The sequence below is a fragment of the Anser brachyrhynchus genome (assembly GCF_964034855.1).
Source record: "Anser brachyrhynchus genome assembly, chromosome: 5".
NCBI lineage: Eukaryota > Metazoa > Chordata > Aves > Anseriformes > Anatidae > Anser > Anser brachyrhynchus.
In genome coordinates this window covers 38,427,907-38,445,970 of record NC_137699.1, presented here as the reverse complement: position 1 = coordinate 38,445,970, position 18,064 = coordinate 38,427,907, and the positions used below count along the sequence as shown (strand labels likewise).

General features: G+C 46.4%; 1 protein-coding gene across 8 annotated transcripts in view; it reads right to left on the bottom strand.

Annotated features, from left to right (window-relative positions):
- Positions 1-18,064, bottom strand: part of MOB2 (MOB kinase activator 2) — a 112,523-nt gene that overhangs the window by 16,881 nt on the left and 77,578 nt on the right. The window contains exon 1 of one of the 8 annotated variants that reach the window (XM_080596117.1): positions 13,021-13,210. The exons of 6 other annotated variants lie outside the window; for them this stretch is intronic. In XM_080596117.1, the coding sequence (XP_080452243.1) occupies positions 13,021-13,130 (110 nt within the window). In that variant the 5' untranslated portion in view covers positions 13,131-13,210. Of the gene's footprint in view, positions 1-12,381; positions 12,896-13,020; positions 13,211-18,064 lie in introns of those variants that run through there. One more of the 8 variants, XM_080596118.1, reaches the window with a different exon arrangement.

The window sequence follows — 18,064 nt, the reverse complement described above, 5'->3', positions numbered from 1 at the left end:
ATGCTGGTTTCTCTTTGAAAATCAACAGAGCAAGACCAGCAGGCCTTAAGTGGCGAATTTCTCCCTGCTTGCAAACTTCAAAACTCACAAGGCACCTCAAGTCTGCGGGGATGAAAATTGCCACAGATTATGAACCTTGCAACACAAAGACGCTTACTTTGTGGTTAATATTTTTTAATAACTGCTATTATTTATTACCCAAGGTTAACTGGTATAATTCCAGGAATCACCAGCAAATTTAGAAAAGAAGATTTCTCAGGTGTGACAATCTAGCTGATGTATTCAGTGCTGGTGAGAGGAGAGTGAGAGCCTGAGGTTCATAGCAATGCCTACAGAAGCAGCGCAAAAGGAAAAGTTTGTTTTAAGGAAGATCAAAAACAAGATGCCCACAGAATATTACAAAATATAAAAAAATATACCTAAGGCTTTAGGGGGCTATTTTCAAGAATCTAGTTTATGCTTTACAATTTATATGGTTCACAAGCAGGAAAATTTTAGGGTTGAATTGTTGCATTCCTGACCAAAACACTGTCATGGGAAACAGCCTTCTGAGAATGACAGTCTCCAACAGCGACACCGTATCACACCTCGCCCAGGTGTTCCTCCAGACTACCACATTACTGCATGTATCAAACTATCTCTGCCTTTGATTTTCATCCTGTAATTTTTTCCTTTCTTTCTGAAATACCATGTTTTAAAACATCCTCCACAGATGAAGTATTACAAAGTACTCTTGCCAAAACCTACTTTCTTGGTAATCTGAGGATGGGGGTTAGCTTCTTAAAACACAAGCCAACGCAGAATTAGTGAGGCAGCGAGCCAACATTTTAACGGTGTCTCTTAGGCCAATCCTTATGACCACTTTCACGTTTTTACATCTTGCAGTGAATAGGGGGTTGTAATTCAAAATTAAAAGCATGCTGGAGGCTTTCACTGCAGTTTCTCTCCCCTTCCCTTCTCGGGGTAAGGAATCACAGTCAGTGTGTGGAACAGGAGAGCAAACAAAATATCTGAAAGTAAAAACTCTAAATCCTCATGCTCTTTCCCTCTAACGCACTCCCCCTTTGCAGAAAGGAAAGAAACAAAGCTCTCAGCCATCCTGAAGGCTGCAGCTTTGCAAGGAAAAGCAGGCTAACTGCTCCCAGCTTTGCTTATCTTCTATTTTTTCCATAGCCCTTTACCGGAAAGAAGTTATCAGTTAAATTCTGGTCAGAAACGCTCTGCGCAAGTATGGGACGCCAGAACCTATTCATGGCAGGAAGGAAACAGTTTTATGAGCTAAAATGTCATTCCCAGCAACAACCTCCCAGCACGAGCAGCGAAGCAGCAGGTCACACCAGCCACAAACTCTCAAATGCTGTTTTCCTACCCCAGCCACCCCACCTCCCACAGCAGGCCGTAGTCTTTTGCCCTCTGAGAGGCGCAAGGACTGGTGGCTTAAAGGCCGCAGTCACCTTAAAGTCACCTTCTGGGAACTCAGTGCCTTTATTTGTCTGTACAGCAGGCACAAAAGGCGGAATTAAAAGCCTTGTTTGAACTTCACTGAAGTTGAAAGTGAGGGACTTCCTCTAAAACCATACAGATTTAGTATCCCTGTGGAGAGTTTTCTGCAGTCACAGGTCCTGTTTTAACCAAGACCAGCGCTAAGCCTTCAGCTGAAAACGCCACGTGACAGCACGCCCAGACCACGAATCCTGGACGTCCATGCATGCATTCAGGGCTGGGAAAGAAAAGACCGTCAGCAGGGGAAGGGAGACTGCAAGGTATTAGGACGCAAGCCCAAACCCACTGCATCCTGCAAGACAATTGCTCATGGATTGCTGTGGTCAGACTGTTTCTCCAGGGCCTGGGGATGGGAAGGAGACTGCGCGCTTCCAGACCATCTCCGCTCTCGTTTCCTCTCGCCCCAGGTCTCTGACAGACCCCGGGACCCCAGCTCCGTTCCTCCCAGCTCCTGCCCTGGGTCAGTTCCAGGGCCAGGTTATGGCGCAGCTCTAAGGGGGCCGCGCCGAATAAAATGTCTTGGGCAGCATTTCTGGCCCTGCTCCTTCATTTTTGTTCTGTTTTTCAAAGTTACTAATAGTTTACTTAAGGGGAGGAGGAAAGAAGAATGTACCCTCCATGCCAGGGAAACTTTTTCTCCTGGATTCTCAGAGTGGCTCTTTGCCTTAAAAGGGAATCTTTGCTCGGCCTCCGGATGCTGCGCTGCGCAGCCGGTGCCAAGGCATGGCAGGCATGTTAAGGACGACAAGTGCCATAACCTTATTTCATAATGCTGCTTCTCAGCACAAAGCCCAAAACACTTCTGCGGGGCCAAACCGAGCTCCAGCTGGTGCTGCTGGCAAAGCGAGGGGAACACGGGGCACCTGCCCACGCTGTGCCTCCGGCTTCCCTTCCCTTTCCCAGGTCTCCCACCACCCAACACCTCTCTCCTCTGCCCGTCCAGCCCCTGCTAACTTGGTGCCTGCCCCCCCTGCGATGGCAGCTACGTGTCATTTGCCTTCTGAAAGCCACCAACTCCCTGGGAGGTGCTGGTGGCCGCAGGACCCCCCTTTTCTCCAAAGCGCAGCTCTGGGAAGAACGGCTACAGAGGCAAGGCCGGGCTTGCGAAGGGCTCAGCTAATGCTGCAAAAATGCGCAGCGTGCATTCTTGTGGTAACGCACACTGCACTAGGGCTTCCTTTCTTCTCCGTGTGTACCTGCCAGAACTCCTCCCCGACCAGGAGAGGGTGCCTCTGACCTCCCCGCTGCCTCCACGGGGGCCTTGGGGTGGGCACTGCTTGCGTTGGTCCTGGCCCCCCCCAGGCAGCAAGGGAGAGGGCAGAGCCCCAACGAGACGTGGCAGAAGAGCAGAGTATTTACTCGTGACGTGAGTTAGAAGGAACCACTCACACCAGCAGGAACGCAGAAAATTATCCTACCCAAGCAACCACCCTGTTCTTCCTTTTGAACTGTTGTTCTACCTCCGTGCCAAAAAGCCCCCATGTAGCCAAACCAGGAGGTGCCAACGGGAAAACTCAGCAAGGTCCTTTTCCCAAGAGACTTAGCACGGGCCGGGTTTTTGGTAATCTGAGGATTAGGAAAGTAAAAGGACACATCTTTCCTAATGTTTATTCTCAAGAGCTCTACGTGAAGCCAGATCAGGGCTGTTGTAAGAGATGCAGCAGGTCACAGAGTCAGAGTGTTGCAACAATTAATTTACCCAGCGCTCAGAACAAGCTACAGAGCACAATACTGCGTCAGAGGTGCCAGAGGCCCGAGCGTATGACAGGCTCGGGGTGGTGTTTCTTCTCGTTGTGGTGGTGTTTTTAGCTCTCCAGCTGCAGGCGAGCTCTGGAGGCAAAGCAAAACCTGAGCAGGAGGGAGCAAAGGGCTGCTGGAGAAGGTGGCACTCGGGGTGCTCTGCCCCATGCGATGCCTCCTGCCCCGAGCAGAGCCCAGCACGGGGCACGAAGGGACAAGAGAGTCGCTGCTGCCGTGACTCTCTCCAGCAGCATCTCCACCCAGCCCTTTCACAAGCTTTCCAGCTGAGAACAGGGGCCGGAGTGCCGGGCTCTGGGGTTTGTCTCGTTAACATGCAGCTCATTTTAGTTCCCAGGCGCACGCTCCGAAGCTGTCAGCCCCAAGATAAGGATGCTCCCGTATCCTCGCCTCCCTTAGAGGAAAACACCATTTGTGTTATAGCAACACAAACACTTCCTTGCCCTCCTCCGAGGGGCGTGCTAAATATACCCCGTACTGCAGCTGGACAGCAGGAACAGGACTCATCTCACCAAACAGATAGCTCCGTATGTAAATGTTTACATGTGAATTGGTTCTCTCAAACCCTTTTAAAGTCAGCGGAGATTAATAGCTTTTTCTGTATACTGGAAAACATCTCAGTCCAAGGCAGAGATCCGTAGCATGGCTTGAAGTTCGTTAATTAAAACACACGGGGGAAGGAGGAGCACCGAGCTCAGAGCAGAGAAGGGCTGAGATCCAGAGCCTACTGCTGTTCAGAGACTGTATGCTGCAGAGGGGAAAGCTCTCACAGCAGGAGCTGTGAGAAGGAACCACAAGAACAAGTGATGTGCACCAAGACTTGAACACAAGCAAGTTTTAGGGTGGCTTTACCCTTTTACACTATGGAGAAGGCAAATATAGGCCTACCAGGTTTGTTGTTATGTTTTATTCAACATGATTTGGAATTCTGGAGGCCAGCACAACTGTTTGCGAGAACAAGGAAAAAGTAAAACCAACCCAATTATCAACAACAATGAAAAAATCCGTACCTCTCAAGGTTTTACATTTTCTTTCAACTTGCAGGATGTAAGACGTACTGAAGTAAAACCGTGGAAACTTAATTAACATATCTATTACCTGTGTGCTTTCAGACATGTCTATTAACTTATGCAGGTTTTTTTTGTTGTTACTTTCTCTCCTGCAATCTTCCACTGGAATACACTTAAATAAGAGCTATTTTGACTTCTGCATTATGGTTAAATTCAAGTTCTGGCAGCAGCCACTCCTCCCAGCCATTCCGAGGCAGCCCTGCTATCTTTCCAGGAGAGCACATGCAGTACACTTGGGTCCACCTTTGCAGGGAGGGAGCTCACCACCAGCGCACAGGAGCCACTGAAGACGCTGCTTGTTATCTTCCAAGCCAAAGGCAGTTTGTAGAGCTGGCAGATCGCAAAGCTATCTTTTTATTTCCAAACTGAGCAAATTTGATTTGGAAACCTCACGACCTCGTAAACGTGGGATTTCACAATGAAGCTTGCACAGAGCTGCTTCTCAGGGTAAAACTGTGCTTTAATAGCTAGGAATTATTTCACCATGGCAACCTGGCCTTAGCACGCAGACTTCTTGCTATACAGCCCAAGACACACAACTGCAGACAGCGTACTCTGCTCAGAGCACCAGGGTGCAGACAGGTTTGTCTTTGTACGGTTTTACTTTCCTCTCTGCCCTTTTCCCACAAAAATACTCACCTACCAGTACTAACTAGCTTTAGGTACCACCACGGTCTAAATAAAACCTACAAAGGAGGTATGTTAGAGGTGTGAGCCTCGCTCACCACCTTACCTGTCCTGCAAAGCACGGTAATATCTAATGTACTTGTAATCTGAAATAATTCTGAACTCTTACAAGTACAAAAGTGTTTTATGATATGTTTTGTAACTACAGTGTGCAGTACGAAGGGCAGCAATACAGGCTGCGTGATGCAGTCCCCAAACAGTTAATGGGAATACTCACTCCCAGTCAGTGCTCTCCACAGATAAATCCATTTCAGCGTGGTGCAACATGTCAGCTGGCAGCTGAGCACAGTCCCAGAGGCGAGGAACACTGAAGGGCTGTCTTTTTACTTCCGGCAGGACAGGGCAAGTTGTGATTATTTAGGCATAAAACGTGACTTGCATTGGAAGGCTACGTTGGCTGCTTTGGTTGGGAAGAGTGAAAACAAGTTCTTCCCTCTGTTTTGCTACTTCCTTACATATACAGTTCCACCTTTGAAAACATCATCTCTATGTAATCACGCAGTAGGCAGGATTTCAGCAGCTGAATCCTTCAGATAAACTGTTTCACATCTAAAAAACTGTAAAAGGATTTACTAGGCCAGAAGAGCACTAGTGCACCACAAGTGAGAGCATACATAGAAACACAGCTGGCAACCTAACTATTATTTCAAGTATCTTAGTCTTTGTGTAGGATCTTAGGTAAACAATATAAAGTCTATTGATATAGAGCAGGGAAAAAATTATAGGTTGTCTTCAGGATTCACAAGCAATTTTGCATGCCTGCACCCATGAACTTATTTGCAAAGCATTTGTACTGGCACACAGTTGAGAGTTCATTTACCTACAGAGTCATTAGTTATTGAACAGGTTGGGCACAGAAATACCAATGTGAAGAAGCCCCATGTGAAATTCAGATCCACTGTTTGTCAAGCTTGACAAACTTATCTCTTACATTTGAAGTGAACTACAGCATTTTTATTAGAAAGAACATTTAATCGCTAAAAGTTACCACAGTCACAGTCACTCAATGGTAGCTTTGCAAAAAAAAAAAAACAACTATTATTGATCTTTTTTTCTTACTATTTTTGCTTTAAATGTAAATTAAAGTTAGTTCAGGGAAATCCCACCTCTCCTGGCATACCTCTGATGAGATTTTGCAATAAAAACAGTACCTTTCAGTCTTAATATGAATTGTCTTATTAAAAAAAAAAATCACAGAAGATACAAACTGTCTCCTCTCACAAGGTAGGAGAGAGTTGAAGGTAAAAGGAATTAAAGCATTATCGTAATTGGATAGCTTTCATTAACAAATAATATGTACAAAGCATTCACTAATCTAACCATTAGTTAATTTTTAAACTGCTTTGCAAAAGAATGATGCAATGCTGTCTGTTCAGTTTTGTCATCAATACTATAGTCCTTTCAATAGTTCCTAGAAGATCAAAATTTTGCTTTATGTACAGCAGAGGAAGACTAATCTATTTAAAATATAAACTCTACAGAATTATGGGTCAAAGAAAATTATATTTGAATGAATGATTGAAAAAAATAGTAGGGTGGATAATAGTTTAATTACTGGTACAGTTAGATCAACCACTGTTAATTAGCTTATGAGACAGTAGTGATTCCTGACTCTAATTTATTACTTTTCAGGATACTCCAAGGGAGACTGAAAAGCTTCAGAAGAAACAGTTTTGTGTAGACACATACTGATCCATTAGCAACCAGAAAAAAACACAATAATATAGATGCATTCAAACTTGTAGCAATACCTTCAAGAGCTTGCTTGCTTATTCTTTTAATTAAGCACTGAAAGCACAGGCAAGGAATTGGTTAAGGAAGACTAGTAATTTTCCAAACCAAATATTAGAATTAGATGAACGGTTGTGTGCTGAATTAGTTTCGTTCCCTTGGCTGCACGTGCAAATGGCAAGCAATACCTTTAGCTGCTCACAGGGACTTAAAATTAATCACTTCACACAAGCAGAGACTAGTATTTAAGCTTCTTGCTCAAAACACAACGTGAAGTCGTGCTTTACAGCAGCTTTTCTAACCCAGCATCACACCTCAAAACAAGGGGTGGTCATGACTAACCCTTTTTAAACAAGGCTGTGTGCTTGCCTGAGAAGCCCCATTTCAGTTCCTGGCAGCGAGGGGCAGTTCACAGTGGTTTCACAGGGATGTAGCCATGCCTACTGGTGCACAGCTGCGTTAGCCATCTCACCGCGAAGAAATGAAAGATGATCTCCTATAAAGGAGGAAGTCTCTCTCAAGAGAGCAGCTAAATATCATCACTGGGTGATCCAGTCTCAACACTTAAATCTCTACTTCAAAAATCAATATGAATCCCTTTCAGAAAGCTTGTAACTCAAGTCAGTTAACAGATACAGTTAGCTCACCTGCTAAATAAGATGTGGAAAAAAAACACTCATTTTGATGCATTTGAATGATGTAACAAGACAGGTTTTGCATGTTGAAAAACAGAAAAATTAAGTATTTCAACTGAGACAATGCAATTTCCCCTGTCCCATAAAGATGGTCAAGATGGTCTATCTTTTCCCTGAGCAGGTCAGTTCTGAAGAAAATAAAAAAAGGCAGTCACGTTGTAACCGAGGACTTTGTATAATGAGGAGTCAGGAAGACCTAGTTCAGCACAAATTTCCTTTCTCCTGTCTTGCCAAATGCACCCTGCTGATTGTCAGCATATGTCCCTGTAACCCTCTGCTGTTCTGAATCTGGGATACATGGCCACATTGGCCTGAACAGCAAATTTGGGTAAGTGGCTAATGTGAGAGGAGCTACGAAGGACATGTAACATCTTTTCTGGCATTGAAGTTACCATGAAGAAGCCCAAGGTACCTTTCTTCATTAATTCTATCAGCTTTGTATGGCATGATGGGATTTTTTTTTTTTTTTGGGTATTAAGCTGTTTTAAGAGTTATGTTCTGTCACTACCTGTCTTTCTGAGCACAGCCAGCTGCACTCACTGACAATTCTTTTCTTTTTCTTTTTTTTTTTTTTTTAAATTAAAAGGAATTAGAGACATCTACAATGTTCCTTTCACCCGGGGAGCATCTGCTATAACCAATCCCCGTCATCTCCTACACTTTTGTTATTGAAACAAGTGTAGGAGCACTAAACAGAAATAAACTTGGAAAATAAACATTTTCAGACAAGTTCAAACAGCCTAGCTTCAGTGTTAATAGGCTCCACTAACTTATACTAGCTCTGGAGACACCTTAGAGGGTTATTTCAACACACAGAGGAATTTCAGCAGTCATCTCCCTCTGGCTATCTGTTCACCGGATGTAGAACACACAACCAAAATACAGCTCGATGTTGTAAAATACCTCTGAATGAACAAAGACTGGCTTCTTCATTAAGCTAGTACACTGTACATGGCTTACCAAGATTCGTAAACACACCGGGATTGTGACACTCCTGAAGTAAACACCAGTGACAATGATTCCAAAGAAATGGAGGAGTGCCTGGCACACAGGTCTGATGAGACACAGCCTCCTCCCAGGACACAGCTTCAAGTCCCAAACTCCAGAAGGAGATGAGGCTGTTAGATGCCTTCTACAGAGGTACCTACAGCTTGTAGCGGGGCAGATTTTCAAGCACAACATCACAAATTTCGCAGCGACTTCGCTACCTGCGCATGGCGCCGGGGGACGGGCCCTCTGAAGGGCCTGGTGAGGCCGCGGGGCCTACCTTCGTCAGGACCTGCTCTGTCACCATGACAGGACACTTGGGTCAAAGAACCATCTCCAAAAGCCCATCTGTGCTTTCTTGTGCACAGCAGAGCTTCCACAAGGCCCCTAGTGCCCAGCCACGCTTTGCCAGAGCACGAGATGCTCTTTTGCCCTTTCTGAGCCGCTCAGCGCGAGCCCAGTGGCTGCCGCTGACAGGAAGCCATCTCCTGCTACAGAAATATTCGGTGAGGCACAGCAGGTCAGTTTCTGATGTCAGTTGCCCTGAACCATAAACATTTTGAACTATTTTGGTACAATGGAAAGTTGTGGGAGGGAGAAAGGACAAGAACAGGATAAAAATAGCTGACGTGGTTCTGAATAGTTTTGCCTGTGAGCCCCTTCCCTGCACGCTGCCTTCCCCTCCCTCTCTACTCCCTACCCTGCTCAGATTTGTGCATTAATCAGATTAGTAACACTAAACACGGCCCTCACTAATTACTTGTTAATGGTGTAGGCCAGACTAAACTGTTGGAAGACATTTCAACCTAAAAAAGGATAAAACAGGATTTATTTTTTAAATATTTGCCTCAGCCCTGCTGATACACCTAAGTGTCACTGACAACCAGCTGCAGCTGTCCTGGGCCATGCGAGCCAGTGGAAAAGTGGCAGCCACAGTAAACCTGCTCTGCTTCTGTCCACATGTGTCCTGTTTCGTGAACATGCTTAACACTTAGGGGTTTTTTTTGTTTAATTTCAAAGTGTTGGATGTAACAACAGATAGCACCATCCAGGATGCCAACACAAACGTGTCCACTTATCTGTGATGGAAGCAATCTTATCACACTATCACTGAAGACAAATTCTTGAAAAGTGACTGTAAAAATTCCACATAATTAGTGCTGCCCACAATAGGCACATCTACACAGGAAGGATGCCTTGATTCTGGTTTGGTTTCCAAATCAATCCCTGCACATTGCTCTAAAAAGGGAAGCTCTCTCACGAGGAGGAGTTTAAGTTACCTATTCCCACACTCGTCCTGGACTATGTATACATGTAAAATGTACTGTACTTCATCAGAAGTCATTAGACCATGACATCACAACTCTGCAGCCCTCATCATTCCTCTTCCATGACACCATATCACCGACTGTTAGTCAGCTATCCCACAGGGACTAGGTTCCACTGGAAGCTTAAAGGGATGAGCACTGACAATGAAGCTGCACGATGAGTATTTTCTGAAAATCATTCGTGCAGGACCTGCAGTGCCACAACACAAACGCTGAAGTTCTGAGCTGCACTTGAGCGTCTGAACCAGGACTCAGGCTCAGACATGGGCAGCGAAAACCATGTCCACATGTCACAAGCACGCAGATCTGAGGAGTTGTGAGTGCACATAGCCAGGGACGAAAAAGGGAAGATTTCCCACATAGCTGAATTTTGAGTTTTCCTTCCACTTCTGCTGTTCAAAGTCAGTAAAAAGCACACCACTGCAAGGAAGCTAACAATAATCAGCCACTTCACAAAAAGCTGGAACAATTAGTTTTTTAAAATAGAATAATATTCGGGTTTTTTTTTGCATTGTTCTTTTTCACTTTACCCCTTCCGCCTCTCTAGAACCACCAACTTGCAGAAAACAAAAAACAGAACAATTGCATCCATTTTGTCATGTTTTTTCTTCCTCCCCAACCATAGGCTGAATAATTACATATAATTCATTACAGGAGAGGGAAAAAATGAGATCAACATATTTCAAAAACATCTGAAGTGAAACGAAAGCCCTAATTAAGCACTGGGCTGAGGAACACACATAACTTCATCTCAGCTATGCTATTAATTTAAAAGGGGAGATGACACTTTTCTAATGGTATTTTAATTTCTTTAAATCATTAGAAGCGTGTAGTCTCAGTCCCATCCCTTAAAAGTTAAATACAGTTTGCTAGCCCGTGTGATGAAAGATACTAACATCTCCAGAGTTCTTCATAGTTGAATCACTAATAATTTAAAAGAGTATTAAACCTAACAGTAGCTTTCATAAAAAATTAATTAGAAAGGCTGAGAGCACATCTGTTGCTTTTGTTACGTTTTTTGCCCTTTCTAGTTCAGTCGTCTTTCCCCGCACTCTTTTCAACACTTCCCAGGTGCTCAAGTCTGCTGCTGCTTCTCGTGAATCCCTTTGTTTCCCTTCTTGCTTCCTCCCAGTGCCAAGTTCTCCTTTGGCAACTGTTACTCCCCGAGTGCGACACATGCGTGATTTGGCATCAGCAGCTAGGAGGGCCTGGATCTACACCACCAGCTAGTGAAAGCAACAGGGATGTCGAATGTTTCCAGAGAACTTACTTACAGGCACACACAACTCACTTAATTACTGTGCAATGGGTTTGCCATGGAGGAAAGTCATCCTGGCTAAGCACCTCACTGGAACAAGTGAGCTTTATAAGTCACAACCATTAAACCCCTAAAGAGACAGAAATATAGGACAAGTTAGGGAAAAAGACAGGCACTCTATCCCTTGTCCACTGTTAAGTTCTACAAGTGCTTGGTGGCCTGTGGAGAAGGGGCAAGGAGTGGTGAAGGTTCACGGTTTCACCCATGAAACAAGACTAAAATGCTGGCTATGCACAAGCAAGGTGCCCTTTAATGTCATCCCCAAGTCACCCGAAGCCCTGATAAACAGAAAAAAATCACTTCATCCAAAGTTTAGCGTTCATTCACCGTCTGCATAGACTACAAGAGACTCAGTGCTCCAGGAGGGCAGGCTTAGAAGCAGTACTTGATACACGTTATCCTCCACTTACTCTGGAATAGAGGGTCAGCCACTACATTAAGTGCGAGATTCATCTGACTTTACAGCTACAACATCCACACCAAGTGCACACTAGTCACACTCTTTACCAGGCTGCCAATGCAGCTCTGCATTCAGCCACGTCTTCAAGCTCCCCGCTTTTCTCTACCAGAAACAAAGTGCACAAAGCTCAGTTGTGGATGTCTGCCTTCAGAGAAATCCCTCCACAGCTTTCCTGAACCAGGTCCCACTTGTTTTCTTTCACGATCTCTAGGCTCCCCCTTTCTTAAGCACCTGATTTCTGCAATAAGGAAGCTTTGATTAGACTCAGTATTTACCTGGGCTCCTAGCCAGTACCTGCGCTCTTATGCTGTCTGAGCTCTTTTCAAAATATGATGAGTTTTTATTTTACAGAACAAAAACTGAAGAAAAGCAAAATTAAGCAACGCACACGAGGTCAGATGAGGCAGCTGAAGTATACTCTAGAAGAGAAATAAGAGAACCAGTCTGGCATCTAAAGAAAGTTTTTGTGAGTTCACATTTCTAACTCTAGAGAACTCCCTAAATGGAGATAATCCAGCATGAAAAGACATGAAAGTAAACAAAACTCCAAAATACTAATCACTACCATCTAGTAACAGCTTCAGCAAGACAAAGGTTTGCTATTAATTCCCGAGGCCGAAATATGTCACGTACAACAGCAACTTTTTCCTGCTTTCACAAGTTTTATAGCATATGTAGAAAAGAAACCTTGGGGGAAAAAAAGCAAATAAATTCTGCACAATTTCTGCACGTCCTCCAGTTGGAGGAGACAGGAAGAGCTTTTGTTATACATTTGAAAAAATGCACACTGAACAAATCAAAGCGATGTTTCCCTGCTAAGCCGCAGGAAGTTACCTATACTTACAGATAGACGGCCACGGATGCTGAACAAAAGGTTTGGCACCACTTCCCTGCAGAGGCACCCATCTATTTACATCTGGGAGCGATGCCAGCAGAGCAGCTACCAAAAACTTCAAAAGGTTCACGGCATGAATAGCAAGCTGCCAGCCAAGGGGTTTTATGATATGGCCAGCTGCATAACACCGTATTGAATGGTGCCACCCCCCCAAAAAAATACAGAAAGGAGGGATGTTAAACTCGTTAAAAGCTGAGAAAGAAACCTGAATTCCTTAAAGCGATGTTTTCTACAGGGAAAGAAGCGCGAGTTACGTCAGGAGCAGCTCCGAGCGGCTCTCACCAAGCCGCCTTGAGATGAGGATGGTGCCCTCCTCCTCTCGGCCTCAATAACCGGCTCCCCTACTCTTTTGGGGGCAAGGAGAGCTGCGAGCCCCAGGGGAAGGGCTAGTGCTCCTGCTGACAAACATTTAGCAGCAGGGAACGGGGACGACCAAAATCAAGCCGGGGCAGGGACGAGGCTCCCTGGGGTCGTGGCGCTGCAGTCCCCGGCCAGCCCTGAGCTACGGGGAAGCAGCAGGCCCCCGTAACTCCGGCCCCTCCGGCCCCCCCGGCCCCCAGCCCCGGCTCTCCCCAGCCCTCTCCTTACCGCAGCACCTTGCCCACCGCCTGCAGGACCATCTTGCAGCTCAGCCCGGCCTTGGGGCTCGGGGCTCGGACGGGCCGTTCGCCGGGGAGGCTGCAGTGATCCCCGACCATGGTCCGGCGGCGGGGCTCGGCACGGCACGGCACGGCTCCGCTCGGCTCGGCCTCTCCGCCGCTCTCCGCCCCGGGCCCGGCCCGGCCCCCGCCCAGGAGCCGCCAATGGGCGGCCGGGGGCGGGCGGCACCGCGGCTCCTCCGCCCGGCCCGGCCCGGCCCAGCCCGGGGCTGAGGGGGCGGCGGTGGGGAGGGAAGGGCCCGGCCGCCTGGCTCGGCTCCGCGCCGGCCGAAGGGGCTGGAGAGCGGGCGGGGAGCTCCGCTGTGGGGGGATCAGCTGCGGAGGGGTCTAAGTGCAGCCAGCACGAGGCACCTGGCTGTGAAGGTGGGGGTGAGGGGCAGGCGCTCGGTGCCAGCCCGTGAGGAAGCAGGGTCCCCGAACACGAGGCCTGTCACCACACAACATTGCCTTCGCACCACGAAACCGCCTCACCTGCAGGCACAAAGACTCGAGGGGCGCCACGCGGCCAGCTCCTCGGCCATGCCACCCAGCACAGACTTTTCTAGAAGGCAGCTGTGCCCACTGCTGGCCAACGCGGCATTTAGAGCCAAATTGTGACAAAAACACAACAGACGTGGTGTGACGCCGCCTAGAACAAGAAGCCCTGAGGGTGCTGCTCATTCTGACATGCCAAGACCAACCTGGGATGTCTTGGCGAACACGCCATGGCTTTGCCACTCTGTGTACACCCACAACACCAGCTGCACGGGACAGCACTGTTCCCCAAGGGAACACGGCCAAGCTCTTCTGTCCGTGTGCTAAACTGGCACCTCCGTAAACAGAAGGAGGTTACCTCCGTAACCTCTCTGTTAAACCCAGCACAAACAGCACCACTACCACCGCCAGCACCTCCCTCACTCGCTGAGCGCAGACAGGAGCGTGGCTGCTCTTTGCACAAACCCAAGAAACTACAGCCACATGATGCAACTCGGAGAAATATGTGCTACTCTGTCCCAAAGCACCCACGCAGGCAGCAGTATTTCTCATTGACGTGCTGCTGACTGCAAGTCACACGGCCAGGCCTCCAACACCTCCCTGTGAAGCAGGAGGTATTTTTATTCCCACCCTCCAAGCATCCCATTTAAGACGGGGTCCTAACGACTTCACTGATAGCACACACAAAGCCCACAGCTGAACGGAGAACAGAGCTCAGCTTTCCAACTCTGCAGTCCTGTGCCTTGTACAGAAGATTACCCAATCTCCAAAAAATCCAGTGCCCACTCAGGCTTCTCCCCCAGTAACACCGGCTTGTCACGGCCCCACTGTTGGGCAGCAGTCCTGGCAAACCCAGGAAGGACACCTGCCAAGAGAGAAGTTGCCCTCTTTCTGTTTGTTCACCAGTGAGATCTGCACAGAGAGAATTTTGTTTGTTAAAAAACCACCCTAAAAACAACAAGCCTGGGACATAAAGCAGCTTAAGTTCTAATGAAATTCTGTCTATCCAAAGTAAATTCAAGAAAAATCCAGGGGTCAAACCAAAATAAACACAGCTCTGCGGTGTACAGTTGTTAGGAAAGCTGGCCTCCCCGTGACTCTGAGGGCTGCACATCTCTCCAAAAACGGAGCTTCAATGACCTCGCATGGGGGCCCAAGTTTAGGGACCGATGTTTTGCCATCAGGACCAATAGATCGGCTGAAATTAAGTTTTTAAAGCTGTTAATCTTGTCACTTTGACCTAGATAAGTGACCCACTTCTCTGTTAGCTCCTGCATCAAGCCAACGCTTACTTTGCTCTGCTCACCAGTACAGCCCCGCTGCACCCATTCTATAGTCCTTCCTCCACCTCTGAGGATCCCTCCTTTCAAGCAGCACCCCCTTTTGGGATCAACTGCATGCCGCTTCACCTGCATCACTAGATTTTTTGCAAGTTGTGGGACAATTCAGTATCTCATAGTCAACTTTAAGTGCTCCAAAACAATAAAACTGAAACAAGTTTATTATAGGAAGCACAACTTAAGCACGTATGCTTTATTTATAGGGCATCAACACACAGTAATTTAAAACACGTGCAGCGTGGATTCTCACATTTTAAAAGGATTTAGAGCACATGTGCAGACACAGACGGATTTACTTGAAAGCTGCTGCAGCCAGAAAGAGCAGTACTCTATCTAAAAGCAATGCATTTATTTGAACACAACCACTGGTATGATCTCCATGCATGCATATTCTGAAGGGAGCATATCTGCATTTCCTCAAGGGTGTGTCTTAGAGCTACCCGATAGTCGGGCTATTTACAGTCATCACTAGCTTCTTTCTCACTTGCTTCCTCAACACCCCTGCACATAGCGACTGCTGGGTCCAACCTTAGGAACAAGTGGGTTTCAACAGCAGCAAAGTGCTTCTTACACATCCTTGCTGGGCTTGAAAGACCATGGGGCCACGTACTGAAGTCATCAAGGAAACCCTACTGCAAGTACCTCTGAGTGGACCTGCAGCTGCTTTAGCTGCAGCAGAATAGCACCATCACCACCCACCCTGGTGAATCAATGGCACAATGCAATTTGGTGGGAAGAGCAGACCCCATTCCCCACCATTTACACAATACATACGCTTATTGCACATGCCTGGAAAGTTTTCTACACCAATCCTAACACTATCAGGACAGGATAGAGAGAAAAAGCTTTGTGGTCAATGCCACTCCAACTTCTTGTTAAAGCTTAAACCAAGTCAAGGAATGGTATTTAGAAATTTTATGAATAATGCTTTGTATATATAACGATTTTATAAGCAGCTGTTGCACAATTATATATTTATTTGCCTCTTTTAGGCTTCCATAAAAATTAAGTGTAAAGCAGCCACCGCAGGGCCGCGTGCTAGCATCCAGAGGTTTGGCAAAGAAAGCAAGTTGTATCAACCCAGACAAGCAAACAATGTCAGGGGCAAAAAAAATCGCAGCCATTATTGTGATTGAAGTACTCAGCATCTATATGTAAGAAATGAGGCCTTGTAACATCAGACTGTAAAGTTCTGTTTTAAATTAAACCGCAATTTATTGTGTGTCCCTGCCTGACATACAACATTTCGGTTTTGCTAGCTAATTAGCCTTCTGTTCAACTTCAGTGCCCCTGCCACTACCTGGCCAAGCACCCTTTCCACTTACCTCCCAGTGCATCCCCAGTCCTCTGGAACCACTCAGTATTAGCCATGAAAACACGTTATCCTCTAGCTAAGCAATATTTAAACCACAATCACATCTGCTCTCCATTCTGCAATCCTCCCACAGCAGCAAAGATGGCACAAGCAGCTCTGCTCTGTATAGGCGGCAAAGACACGGATTTTTGGACAGAAGACAGACTGAAATCAGTCCCCTCAGTTTCAAAAAGTGGTTTGGAGGTGGTCATAGCAGAGGGGAAAATAAAAGATTTCAAGGGTATGCCTTCAGCTCCACTCTTGAGATGATAGCATGAGAAATTGCTCTTCCGGACCACACAGAGTGCTGTGATAAAAGCCTTATCAGCAATGGCCACACACGTGTCAGAAAGTTCGTGCATAAGAGAGTGAGCTTAAGAGAAGCACATTTATAAGTGACAAGATGCCTACATCTGGTGCTTTATTGAAAGTTCTGGTAACATGACAGGTCAGCGACCATCATCCTGCAAAAAAACACCTTCGGCCTCATCAGTGCTGTAGGTTTTTTCCAGCAACAGGTGGAGAAGAAAAATGGTACACGATATTCTCACCTTATCGATAACCTGAGAAACAAGCAGTCAGTCACAGCAAGAACACCAAATACCTCAAAGTATCAGTAAAGCTTCACCAGGAACTCCTACAAGTTTATACAATGGCATTTCAGAAAGGATGCACAAAATGAGAAGAATGGAGGGTTCGGATCAACAGAAGTATGACTCTATTAAAAAGAGAGAGAAGAAAAAGGAAAGTGAATGCTGCTGTATGCACCAAACAGAGAAATCGTGATCTCAAAGGTACTGTATTTCTGGCATGTGTGTAGGCACATCTATTGTTCTGAAATCCCCTCAAATGTCAAGTTAACCCAGGTTCATCAAGAAGTGTACAAAGATGAGATGTGAAGAACATGAAAGTGTTGAAGGAAGCAGCATTAACAGCAGCTCAGCAGGAGGTATTAAACTCTGCCTGCACTGAGCAAGTACCCAAGAGCTATGAAGTGAGGATGCTTGCACTCAGACTCCCCAGTGAAGTGATGTGAAATAGAGGGCAGAGCGGATTTTTATCACCTGCAGTCCAGTCAGCCCTCCTGAGTTAGCCTGCCCCAAGTGACAGAGGCCACTCTGCAAAACCTGCAGTCAGGACACTTGTTTCCTGAGCAGCTCTTCCAGGCACGTCTGTAGCAAGGGGACTCCGAGTCAGTGAATTGTCATGGAGCTGGGGACATGCAGCAGGTCCAGGCCTTAGCATGGAGCATCGCTGAACACTTAGCACTGCTATAACAATAATTTGTTTTAAAAAGCGAATAACCCAAACCCTGGGCAAGTCCCAAGATTACTGCATTCTGCTTAAAGTTTCCCTGCTTTCAACAAAAAGTGTTCTTTGCTTTCTGTGCTGAGCTGAGGTACCCCACTGCACAGCACCCCATTTCAGGGATGGATGAGGCAGCCCCTACACCTTTGTTAAGCAGTTCATTCCTAAACAGCAAACACCACAATGACGGGGCCTCACGAGGCAGAGCTTTCCTCTTACTAGTTTGCAAAGCAGTATGCTTGGCATGACTCAATAGAGGAACAATAAGCTGGAAAATATTTGCAGACTGGCAGCTCAAACCTTGCAAAACTGTCTTCCAAAGAGATGAAGTTTGCTAGGCAAAAGCCTAGCGATAGCTCCAGGTGACGCTGAGGCTCAAGGAACAGGGCAAAGTCTGTATGTGAGGATGAAAACCTTTTCTTTTTCTTTCAGAGGGGTAGGAGGAGAGAAGAAAACACAAAAAAGTGGAGATGTGCCACTGGAGCTGGGAAGCTAAT